At 48.6% G+C, this 12,631-nt stretch overlaps 1 protein-coding gene across 3 annotated transcripts in view; it reads right to left on the bottom strand.

Moving 5' to 3' along the window:
- Nucleotides 1-449: 449 nt before the first annotated feature.
- The window catches only part of STARD3 (StAR related lipid transfer domain containing 3), a 64,138-nt gene continuing 51,956 nt past the window's right edge, over nucleotides 450-12,631 (bottom strand). For all 3 annotated transcript variants that reach the window (XM_075347660.1, XM_075347662.1, XM_075347661.1), the window contains 6 exons: nucleotides 12,302-12,364; nucleotides 12,125-12,220; nucleotides 11,902-11,981; nucleotides 11,727-11,831; nucleotides 3,475-3,568; nucleotides 450-2,276 (listed from right to left, as the gene is read on the bottom strand). In XM_075347660.1, the coding sequence (XP_075203775.1) occupies nucleotides 2,169-2,276; nucleotides 3,475-3,568; nucleotides 11,727-11,831; nucleotides 11,902-11,981; nucleotides 12,125-12,220; nucleotides 12,302-12,364 (546 nt within the window). In that variant the 3' untranslated portion in view covers nucleotides 450-2,168. The remainder of the gene's footprint in view (nucleotides 2,277-3,474; nucleotides 3,569-11,726; nucleotides 11,832-11,901; nucleotides 11,982-12,124; nucleotides 12,221-12,301; nucleotides 12,365-12,631) is intronic.

Below are 12,631 nucleotides of genomic sequence, written 5' to 3'. Positions count from 1 at the left end.
GGTATTCCCTTTCAGATGTTCAGCCCCGGCTGCAGTTTAGTACAAATAGTCACCCTCCTCAGGTCCACTGGCGAGTGTGTGGCATTGCTTGCTACAGTGCTGAGGTCATGTCAACATTTCCGTATGTCACATAGATCACCGATTGGCTGCCATGTTTACGCGACATTAATGCGGCAGAAAAAGCATCATCGGTGTACCCCGGGAAGGCAAGAACAGCCAGGTTTGTGGGTTTAGTTTTTTTTTTTTTTTTTAATAAGGGCCAAGTATTGTCTGAAAGGGGACAACCCCTCTAAGTGGGCCTTCAATTTCATCATCGGTAAGTTCGATCAGAGATCTGTGTGTACAATGAAATTCTGAGAGCATGGAAGGGGCTCACAATTCATTCATGCTCATACTTCACCTCCCTTCACACAAAATAAAATAACCACTCATTTATTTTAACATCTTTATCGATTTTTTTTAATTTAGTCATAAAAAAAAAATCAGTTGTCATTAGAAAAAAAAAAAAAACCAAACATTCTAAATCTGCATCTTGTTGATATCAGGAAAAAAAAATATTGATCAGTACAGGAATCTGTAATTAAGGAACAAAAACCACTGGAGGACTACCATTTGCATAAAACCCCTTGCACATACTGCTACTATAACACAGGCTGATCCGCTCTCCTGACAGGTCTGCCTTGAAGTAATAAGGTAAGAGCACCATTTCTTAAAACTCTGCATTGTGCTGTTGCTCTGTTATTCTTCCTGGAAATATATGAAGAAATTGATAATTGGAAGTGTCAGACTATCGGCACTGAGCAGACTGTATCAGGGTGTAGGCAACACGCCGAACCGATAAAATGGTTACACAAATATCGTCCTACATTTCCGGGACTGGCACAATATAAAAGTTTCAAGCATAAACGTTTCAGAATTGACCGTTTTAATACATACTGGTATTCCCCATAATATAACATGTCAAGAGAACGGTGTGGTCTCTTTAAAGGAAGGGGTGTAGAGGGCGCTGCATGATGCCGGGATTCAAAACCCCCCAAAATGAGAACCTGTGTCCTGCTTAGCTCCTCTAAATCTGCATTTAACACAAGACCGTGTTTCAGTTTTGACCCCGTAGTATACCTTCGAGCTGGTCATAGACATGCAAAAACTGTCCGGCCGGCAGATCTCTTCTCCAGCTGCGTCATACATGCATTGTTAATGTTGACTGAATGGCTGTATACAGGGGGGTAGAGATAAGTGGTCGCCAGACGCCCCCCATGACTTAAAAATACAACCTGCCCAATCCATTTCCTCCAATGTGAGACAATGAGGAGGGGAGGGGGGTCTACTGGTCTCTGAACAAGACCTCCTGTCTATGGCCAGTTATCGTCAGCCCGTGGTTGACCAGCAGTCATAGACCTACCACTCCCAGTGTGGATAAAGCTGCAGAGGTTCAACCATATAATGGAAGCAAGGACTGATAGGCACTGGTCGGTGTTCATATAAAAGTAAGCTTACGAAATAAAACCAAGTGAAAAATTATTACCTAGTGAGAGGAAACATTAAGACGTGTTACAGTTACCGCCCTGTCGACCACTGGCACAGAAGGCATCAATATAATAAAAATAATTTAGTGCACACACCGCTTTCTGTACGATTCAGTGCATCCCCCTGCTTAAATTCTCAGGGGTGGACACCCAGCCCCTTCAATACTCATCACAGCTACAGAGAAATTAAACATGAGTCATTTGTAAACTGGACCTCTGGAATCCATAAAAGTCTCTAGATTTGGGTGATGTGAACCCTACATGCCCAGCATGGGGTACATTTCACTCCAAGAAAACAGGAAGCCCTGTCTGTCATTCAGTTGTATTGAAAAAAAGCAAAATATTAAAAAAAAAAATAGAAAACTCGTAAAGTGGCTCAGACGCTTTCACTCCGTACTGTACCCTCGTCGACGAAGCCATGATTGGCTACGCAAGTCATCATCTATCTTGGTATTCACTATGAAATGCATTGGCAAGAATTGTCATTGGACATGGAAGAGAGATGTGTGTGACGGTTCTCATCCCCCATGAACATTCCAAAAAGGCAAAAAAAAAAAAAAAGAAGAAAAAGCTGGGTGGGTGGGATAACGTGCAGGCAACCGTGTTCAGCCGGTGCTGTAGCGTCAGGAACATATGCCATCATTACGATGACCCACTGTAAACTTCACTGACTCTCTTCCGAAGAAAGCTGCAGAATTCAAACATGGTGGCGGCCAGGCTCTGGTTGATGAGGTAGCGGGGAAGGCGACCCTAGTGAAAGAAGAACAAAACAAGGTGTAAATATTGATATAATATTCTATACACATATATATATATATATATATGCGCACGCAAACAGTGACTGTACAATTTCAGGCAACCAGCCCAGTATTAGACTTGTTACGTCCATCAATGAAGCTATTAACTATAACTAGAGAATGTACAAGCAGGAAAGTGACATTTCAAAAAGCCATTAAAGGGAATCGGTCCATAGGATCAACCCTCCTCATCCTTCTATATGGGCATGTAGGTCGTAGAAAGTTGAATAAAATGATACCTTTTATATCTGTGATTCATCCACATTTTTCTCAATATGTAAATGAGTTGGTAAGATCTATGGGTGGGACACTGATCTCCATGAGAATCTGTCTCCAGAGCCTATGTCAAATAAAACGGGGCGTTACCAGTGTGAGACATGTAGTTCAGGAGAGCAGACTGTCAGTCATTACATGTCTCACACTGGTAACGCCGGCTTTCATTTAAAAAAAAAAGGCTCTGGATGCAGATTCTCAGGGAGGTCTCTGTCTGGGCCATAGAGCTTTATAGCTCATTTACATATTGAGAAAAATGTGGATTTCTATGGAATAAAACATCAAACCACAGATATCAAGATATCATTTTACTTAACTTTCTATGACCTGCATGTCTATATAGACGGCTTAGGGAGCATTCCTTTACTAACAGATTCTGTTTAAAGCCTCTATTTATCCTCCAAGCAGCTATTCCCACAATACTAATGGTGACGTGATTAGCTAAGGGTATCTTTCCTGGGATTATTTGGACATAACCCATCATCTATACTTCATACACTCTCCAGAAGAGAGTGTATGAAGTGAATTTAAAAGTAATGAAATGTGGATTTTATATATTGTAATGATGGATAAAGAGGTATACAGGAAGTTATAGTGTATGCTAAGCCATTCTGCCACAGAAATCAGAGACCATTTTGCTTTTCTGCCTTGGATATGGGACTAATCATCTGTGTTTGTGACTGAAATAAGTGAAATACCACTTATTACCATATTTTACCAATCATTGCATGTAAATGTGAAACGCCTAAAGTAAATCAAACACATGTGAATATCCCCCCTCACCAGCTCCGAAACGCGCAAGATCCATAAATCGCACAGGAACCATCTTGCAAGATCTGCCAAAAGAATAACAGATCAATGGAGCCTCACAGGCTTACCTTCAAATCAGTGTTAAGGATCCATATAAAAGTGCAGACGGAGGGGTTCCGAAAGCTTTTTAGCACTATAAATCCTCCTGGTCCATTTTCTCCTCTGAAAGAAAGTGATAGGTATAATGTATACGGACTGGGGTTCTAGCAGTTGGACCCATATCAGTCCATAAGTTATAACACTTTGTTGTGACAGGCCATGACTGAATATTATTCCCCCAGACAAGTCTTTTACTCCCAACCCCTAATATATTAGGATGTACAGCAACCACTGGTGGGCAGATATGAAAATATCTGAAACTTAAGAAAAATGTATATCCTTGTACTGTGTTAGCCAATAGTAAGAAAAATATGAAATTGAGACTCCTTAGTGGTTACCTTTTAATGGCTGTCAAGATGGTGACAAATAGTAGCTTTCTGGATTACTCCTCCTCATCAGGCCGAGTATAACAATATGAGCTGCAGCAATATTCACTGCCACAACAGTTTGTCCCCTTCACGCACTGATCGTTCGGCTTCACGTCACTTGTCTTATTACTGCTCTATTCTGTCCTGTTATGCATTAATATGTGACTCTTCATTTTTTGTGTTAAACCGTGCCTGATTAAGACCTGTGAAGTCTAGAAAGCTGCTACCGTGTTTTTCCAAAAATAAGCCCTCGCCCAAAAATAAGCCCTAGCAGGGATTTTCAGCATCTTTGAAGCAAAGCTTAAATATAAACCCTCCCCCGAAAATAAGCCCTAGTCGTGGATCAATAATAAAGTGTCCGTGCAGCTAAAACAGTTACAGATACTGCAGGACACTTCATTATAGACAGCGGCACCCGGCAATTACACTCACCCGATGCTGAGCGGCAGGACCTGTAGCTATCGCACACATCAGATCTCACACACACACACAATCAGATCTCACACACACCAGATCTCACACACAAACATCGGATCACACACAAACCTCAAATCACACACACAAACATTGGATCGCACACACATCGGATCGCAGACATACTCACCACATCCAGCGACGCCGATCTCTTCTCGCTGGCAGAGAAGGGAATTTTGTTTACTTACCGTAAATTCCTTTTCTTCTAGCTCCAATTGGGAGACCCAGACAGTGGGTGTATAGCTACTGCCTCTGGAGGCCGCACAAAGAACTACACTTAAAAGTGTAAGGCCCCTCCCCTTCTGGCTATACACCCTCCCGTAGGAGTACGGATTCCTCAGTTTTAGTACCAAAGCAAGAAGGAGGAAAGCCAATAACAGTTTCAAAAACAAATTCAATCCGATAACTAGATCGGAGAACTTAAGAAACAACGTGAACAACATGTGCACCCGAAAAAACGAAACCCTAAAAACAGATAGGGCGGGTGCTGGGTCTCCCAATTGGAGCTAGAAGAAAAGGAATTTACGGTAAGTAAACAAAATTCCCTTCTTCTTTTTCGCTCCTAATTGGGAGACCCAGACAGTGGGACGTCCAAAAGCAGTCCCTGGGTGGGTAAAAAGATACCACATGAACGGGCTGTCATACAGCCTCTTCCTACAGGTGGGCCACCGCCGCCTGAAGGACCCGTCTACCTAGGCTGGCGTCTGCCAAAGCGTAGGTATGCACTTGATAGTGTTTGGTAAACGTGTGCAGACTCGACCAGGTAGCCGCCTGGCACACTTGCTGAGCCGTAGCCTGATGCCTCAACGCCCAGGACGCACCAACGGCTCTGGTAGAATGGGCCTTCAGTCCAGATGGAATCTGAAGCCCAGCAGAACGGTATGTGTGAAGAATTGGTTCCTTGATCCACCGCGCCAGGGTGGATTTGGAAGCTTGCGATCCCTTATGCTGACCAGCGACTAGGACAAAGAGCGCATCCGAACGGCGTAGAGGCGCCGTGCGAGAAATGTAAATCCTGAGTGCTCTCACCAGGTCCAACAGATGTAAACCCTTTTCAAATTGGTGAACTGGATGCGGACACAAAGATGGCAAAGTGATATCCTGATTGAGATGAAAGGAAGAAACCACCTTGGGAGAAAACTCTGGAATTGGACGCAGTACTACCTTGTCTTGGTGAAACACCAGGAAGGGAGATTTGCAAGATAACGCCGCCAGCTCGGACACTCTTCGAAGAGATGTGACCGCTACAAGAAAAACTACCTTTTGTGAAAGCCGAGAAAGGGGAACCTCTTTCAAGGGCTCGAAAGGCGGCTTTTGAAGAGCAAGGAGAACCTTGTTCAGATCCCAGGGTTCCAATGGCCGTCTGTAAGGAGGAACGATATGACAAACTCCTTGGAGAAACGTGCGTACTTTAGAAAGCTGTGCCAAGCGCTTCTGAAAGAATACGGATAACGCGGAGACTTGACCCTTAAGCGAGCTAAGGGACAAACCTTTTTCCAACCCAGACTGCAGGAAGGAAAGAAAAATTGGCAATGCAAATGGCCAGGGAGAAAACCCTTGAGCCAAGCACCACGCTAAGAATATCTTCCACGTCCTGTGATAGATCTTAGCTGAGGATGGTTTTCTAGCCTGTCTCATTGTGGCAACAACTCCCTGAGATAAACCTGAGGCCGCTAGGATCCAGGACTCAATGGCCACACAGTCAGGTTCAGGGCCGCAGAATTCAGATGGAAAAACGGCCCTTGAGACAGCAGATCTGGACGGTCTGGTAGTGCCCACGGTTGGCCTACCGTGAGATGCCACAGATCCGGGTACCACGACCTTCTTGGCCAATTTGGAGCGACGAGTATGGCTCGCTGGCAGTCGGACTTGATTTTCCGGATAACTCTGGGTAACAATGCTAGAGGTGGGAACACATAGGGGAGTCGGAATTGCGACCAATCCTGAACCAAGGCGTCTGCCGCCAGCGCTCGGTGATCGTGAGACCGTGCCATGAAAACTGGGACCTTGTTGTTGTGCCGTGACGCCATCAGATCGACGTCCGGCGACCCCCAGCGGCAACAGATCTGTTGAAACACGTCCGGGTGAAGGGACCATTCTCCTGCGTCCATGCCCTGGCGACTGAGAAAGTCCGCTTCCCAGTTTTCCACGCCTGGGATGTGAACTGCAGATATGGTGGACGCTCTGCTTTCCACCCACGTCAAAATCCGCTGGACTTCTTGAAAAGCTTGGCGACTGCGTGTTCCCCCTTGGTGGTTGATGTACGCCACCGCCGTGGAATTGTCCGACTGAATCCGAATCTGCTTGCCTTCCAGCCATTGTTGGAAGGCTCGCAGGGCAAGATAGATTGCTCTGATTTCCAGAACATTGATCTGCAAGGTGGACTCTTCCTGAGTCCACGTCCCCTGAGCCCTGTGGTGGAGAAACACCGCTCCCCACCCTGATAGGCTCGCATCTGTCGTGACCACTGCCCAGGACGGGGGAAGGAACGACTTTCCCTGTGACAATGAGTTGGGGAGAAGCCACCAACGTAGAGAGTCCTTGGCAGTCTGAGAGAGGGAGACAGTCCTGTCGAGGGACGTCGATTTCCCATCCCATTGGCGCAGAATGTCCCATTGGAGAGGGCGCAGATGAAACTGCGCGAACGGGACTGCCTCCATTGCTGCTACCATCTTTCCTAGGAAATGCATGAGGCGCCTCAGTGAGTGCGACTGGCTCTGAAGGAGAGATTGCACTCCAGTCCGTAGCGAGCACTGCTTGTCCAGTGGAAGCCTCACTATCGCTGATAGAGTATGAAACTCCATGCCAAGATAAGTCAGAGATTGGGTCGGGGTGAGATGAGACTTTGGAAAGTTGATAATCCACCCGAAAGTTTGGAGAGTGTCTAGCGCCACCTTCAGACTGTGTTGGCATGCCTCTTGAGAGGGTGCCTTTATAAGCAGGTCGTCTAGATACGGGATGACCGAGTGACCCTGCGAGTGCAGAACAGCTACTACTGCTGCCATGACTTTGGTGAAGACCCGGGGGGCTGTTGCCAGACCGAAGGGTAACGCTACGAACTGTAGGTGCTCGTCGTGTATGACGAAACGTAGGAAACGCTGATGCTCTGGTGCAATCGGCACGTGGAGATACGCATCTTTGATGTCTATTGATGCTAGAAAATCTCCCTGAGACATTGAGGCTATGACGGAGCGTAGGGATTCCATCCGGAACCTCCTGACTTTTACGTGTCTGTTGAGCAACTTCAGATCCAGGACGGGACGATACGATCCGTCCTTTTTTGGGACCACAAACAGATTGGAGTAAAAACCGTGACCCTGTTCCTGAAGAGGGACGGAGGTCACCACCCCTTCCGCCTTTAGAGCGGCCACCGCCTGCAACAGAGCATCGGCTCGGTCTGGTGGTGGAGAAGTTCGGAAGAAACGAGTTGGCGGACGAGAACTGAACTCTATCCTGTACCCGTGAGATAGAATATCTCTCACCCAACGGTCCTTGACGCTTGCTAGCCAAATGTCGCCAAAGTGGGAGAGCCTCCCACCGACCGCGGGTGTGGGCATCGGAGACCGCAAGTCAGGAGGACGTCGTTTTGGCAACGGTTCCTCCGGCTGGTCTTTTTGGGCGTGACTGAGACCTCCAAGAATTTGAACGTCTCTGGTCCTTTTGAGTCTTTTTTGACGAGGCGAATTGGGACCTGCCCTGTCCTCGAAAGGACCGATAACCAGACTGACCCCTCCTCTGTTGGGGCTTGTTTTGTCTGTGTTGCGGTAAGGAAGAGTCCTTACCCTTGGAGTGTTTGATGATTTCATCCAAACGCTCTCCAAACAATCGGTCACGAGAAAAAGGCAAATTGGTTAAGCACTTCTTGGAATGAGAATCTGCTTTCCAATGTCTCAACCACAGAGCCCTACGCAAAACAACTGAGTTGGCTGACGCCACTGCCGTGCGGCTTGTAGCGTCCAGAACAGCATTAATCGCGTACGACGCGAATGCCGCCATTTGCGAGGTCAATGGTGCTACCTGCGGGGCAAATGCACGTGTGACTGAGTCGACTCGCGCAAGCCCGGCCGTGATAGCTTGGAGTGCCCATACGGCCGCAAAAGAAGGCGCTAATGACGCTCCAATCGCTTCATAGATGGATTTCAGCCAGAGCTCCATCTGCCTGTCAGTGGCATCTTTAAGTGCCGCTCCATCTTCAACAGCAACCAAGGATCTAGCTGCAAGCCTGGAAATTGGAGGATCCACTTTTGGACACTGGGTCCAACCCTTGACCACTTCAGAGGGAAAAGGGTAGCGTGTATCTTTAAGTCGTTTAGGAAAACGCCTTTCAGGATAAGCGTGGGGTTTCTGGATTGCGTCTCTGAAGTCAGCGTGGTCCAGAAAAGTGCTTAATGTACGCTTAGGGTATCTGAAATGGATTCTCTCGTGCTGCGAAGCTGACTCCTCTACAGGAGGAGCTGGTGGGGAAATATTCAACATCTTATTGATGTTAAATATAAGATCATTAACTATGGCGTCACCATCTGGTGTATCTAGATTGAGAGCGGTCCCAGGATCAGAATCCTGATCAGTTACGTCCGCCTCATCACCCATAGATTCATCTCGCTGGGATCCAGACCATTGAGATGAATGTGAAGGTCCGTCATAACGAGCCCGCTTAGGCTGCCCGGGGCCATCGTCCGAGTCAGAGTCTTCACCCTGAGGTGAAGATGCCCGTCCCGGAGCTAGGAGCTGAGGGGGACCAGGGGGCAATACATGCACAGTGTCCGTGGTCTGAAGTACAGGCCTAGCTCGCAATGTGTCAAGAATTTGTGACATAGTGAGAGACATTCTGTCAGCAAAAGCTGCAAACTCAGTTCCTGTCACCTGGACAGCATTCACAGGTGGTACACCCTGGGACACGTCCAGCAGAGGTCCCGACTGTGCAAGCGCCGCAGGGGCCGAGCACTGCACACAATGGGGGTCCGTGGAGCCTGCCGGTAGAAAAGTCCCACATGCGGTGCAGGAAGCATATAATGTCTGTGCCTTGGCACCCTTGCGTTTTACGGGCGACATGCTGCTGGCTCTCTGCATGTGAGAGAGTCTATAGCCAAAGGGCGACCAGCGCTATGTAATACCAAGTAATTGTAGCCACAAAATACTAAGATACTACGAGCACAAGAGGGGGTGAGCCCTGAGGGCTGCTTACCGCCCGCTGAACAGCGGGTAAGAGGCTGCAGAATGCCTTGTCTGGGTCTCCCCGGCTCCCCTCTGCAGCTCAGCGTGTAGGCAAGAATGGCTGCCGGCTTATGTGGAGAGGGGCGGTCCGTGGGAGTTCCCCAACAAAAGTGCGGGAACAGTGTCCCCTCTGTGCTGACTGTGAGGGCTGGAGTATGTAAAAACGACTCCAGCCCTCAGCGCTGATGCACTGGCCAGCGTCCCGCCCCTCTCCTGACTGGCAGGTCTGGGGGCGGGAACGAACGAAAGCAGGCCGCAAAAGCCGGGGACTCGAGTTATCAGCGCGGCCGCCGTAAAAGCGCGGGCCGCGCTGAAGTCCCCGGCGCACTACAAGTGCCAGCCGCGCCGCTGTTCCAGCGGCCGGCGCGACCGAGTCTAGACGTGGGCAGCGTCCCGCCCCTCTCCTGACTGGCAGGTCTGGGGGCGGGAACGAACGGAAGCAGGCCGCAAAAAGCCGGGGACTGTAGTTATCAGCGCGGCCGCCGTAAAAGCGCAGGCCGCGCTGAAGTCCCCGGCGCACTACAAGTGCCAGCCGTGCCGCAGCCCCAGCGGCCGGCGCGGCCGATTCCCATAAGTGTGCCTGCTTCAGCTAAGCTGAATGAGGCCATGGCACAGGCGCCGCAGCGCTGATGTCCCCCGGCGCACTACAACACCCAGCATGCTGCGGTGTGAGCGCCAAATACACGGGGACACAGAGTACCTTAAGGAAGCAGGGCCATGTCCCTGATGTACTCCGCTCCATCCAGCATCTTCTCCAGGGGCTGTAGATGGAGCACGGTCTCAGTGCCTGGAGACCGGTAAATCCCACTTCACCCAGAGCCCTGTAAAAAGGGATGGGGAAGGAATCAGCATGTGGGCTCCTGCCGCCGTACCCGCAATGGGTACCTCAACCTTACAAACACCTCCGACATAAGTGGGGTGAGAAGGGAGCATGCTGGGAGTCTGTATAGACCCTCTTTTCTTCCATCCGACATAGTCAGCAGCTGCTGCTGACTAAAAACAATGGAGCTATGCGTGCGTGTCTGACCTCCTTGCGCACAAAGCTAAAACTGAGGAATCCGTACTCCTACGGGAGGGTGTATAGCCAGAAGGGGAGGGGCCTTACACTTTTAAGTGTAGTTCTTTGTGCGGCCTCCAGAGGCAGTAGCTATACACCCACTGTCTGGGTCTCCCAATTAGGAGCGAAAAAGAAATCCTGAGAAGCAGTGCGGTGGAGCGCAACGAACAGGACCTGCAGCGGGACACGTGACATGCTCTCATCATTCCCTGCGGCCGTAAGTGCTGGATGTGATGTGTGCGATCGGCTGTGTGTGTGTGTGTGTGTGTGTGTGTGTGTGTGTGTGTGTGTGCGATTGGCTGTGTGTGTGCGCGCGCGATTGGCTGTGTGTGTGCGCGCGCGCGCGCGAACGGCTGTGTGTGCGCGCGAACGGCTCAGTGTGTGTGTGCGCGGGAACGGCTCAGTGTGTGTGTGTGCGCGCGCGCGCGAATGGCTCAGTGTGTGTGTGCGCGAACGGCTCAGTGTTTGTGTGTGTGTGCACGCGAACGGCTCAGTGTGTGTGTGTGTGTGTGTGTGTGTGTGTGTGTGCGCGAACGGCTCAGTGTGTGTGTGCGCGCGCGCGAACGGCTCAGTGTGTGTGTGTGTGTGATTTGCTGTGTGTGTCAGTATGTCAGCTTGCAGCAGGGTAGGACGGCGTGCAGCACCGACCGGAGATCACAGGGAGGACCTGCGAGCCACGCAGACATCCGGGTCTGGTGAGTATGAGTCTCCTGGGAAGTGTGGGGGGGGGGGGGGGCGGTCTTTTTTGGGGGGTAAAGTTACCCCCAACCAAGTTTCTCCAAGAATAAGACCTCCTTCAAAAAATAAGCCCTAGTGTTTTTTTTGGGGGGGGGCAAAAAAAATATAAGACGGTCTTATTTTTGGAAACACACGGTATTAGTTATCTTTACAGTTAGCAATTTAAAAAGGTATCAACCACTAAGGACTCAAATTAACATTTTGAAACTTCTATACCATGGCATTACTTTCTAGTAGTTTGTATCAGTCTGCCACCGATGCCTCTCCAGCATGCTTGGGCGCTGTGGTTTTGCTACTGGCATCATAAATACATTTTTGCTCATCTACATTCCATACGTGCACATTACAACAAAGATGTAGGATGGCTTACCGGACATATTTTGTCAGTGGAGGTCTAGTATGGTGGGTCCCTGCAATGCCAGCTGACAAATAGCGATCCTTTCTTCTCTCGATTCGCCGTATATTGACAAAATCTCTACAAATACGTTATTCATAAGATGATATTCCATAAAATTAGGAAAGAGCAACTAAATAAAGATACTAACCTGGGTGACACCACTCCACCAGCTGCCCCTGCAGAGACGTCGTACGATACAAGGGTGTTATCATCTACACGCTGTAAGATCTGACAAGCAAAACACATGGACCGCAATACATTTCAAGAATCGAGTTGGAAAGGTTACCATTCATGAATATGGGGCTATTTAACCATATTTTCCCACATAGACCCCCATGAATGCCTCTCACACTATAAACGCAAAAGCTGACCTGACAAACAGCCACTGTCCGATTCCATAAGACCATCTTTTCAGGTTGTAGGATGACCTCCTGGTATACAGTCTCCGCAGGACACTGAATCAGAGCCTAAAAAACAAACCAGAGCATGATCACAGTCACCCACATCATAAAGATATAATATAGTCAGAATGGATCCTCGAATCCTACCTTTAAGATGAACGATCTTCCATGGAAAGGCACATCTAATGTGTACACAATATCTCCAACATCCTATAATGCAGAGAGAGAAAGGTGTTAAGCGGTCTGTTCAGAAATATAATTATCAGACGCAGCATAATGCAATTCTCATTAGGAGTGAGAGTCCAATGTCTGAAATCTTAGCTCTCAAAAGGGAATCTGTCACCAGGTTTTTGCCTCCTGATCTGACAGCAGCAGAATCCTGATTCCAGAAGTTTCACTTATTGGGCTGCTTAGTGTAGTTTTGATAAAATCACTGTTAATCAGCAGTAGATTATCATTAGAGGACTACTTGGCGTG

This window comes from Anomaloglossus baeobatrachus, chromosome 5, assembly GCF_048569485.1.
Source record: "Anomaloglossus baeobatrachus isolate aAnoBae1 chromosome 5, aAnoBae1.hap1, whole genome shotgun sequence".
Taxonomy (NCBI): domain Eukaryota; kingdom Metazoa; phylum Chordata; class Amphibia; order Anura; family Aromobatidae; genus Anomaloglossus; species Anomaloglossus baeobatrachus.
The sequence above is the reverse complement of the archived record's forward strand: the minus strand, read 5'-3'. Positions and strand labels throughout refer to the sequence as shown.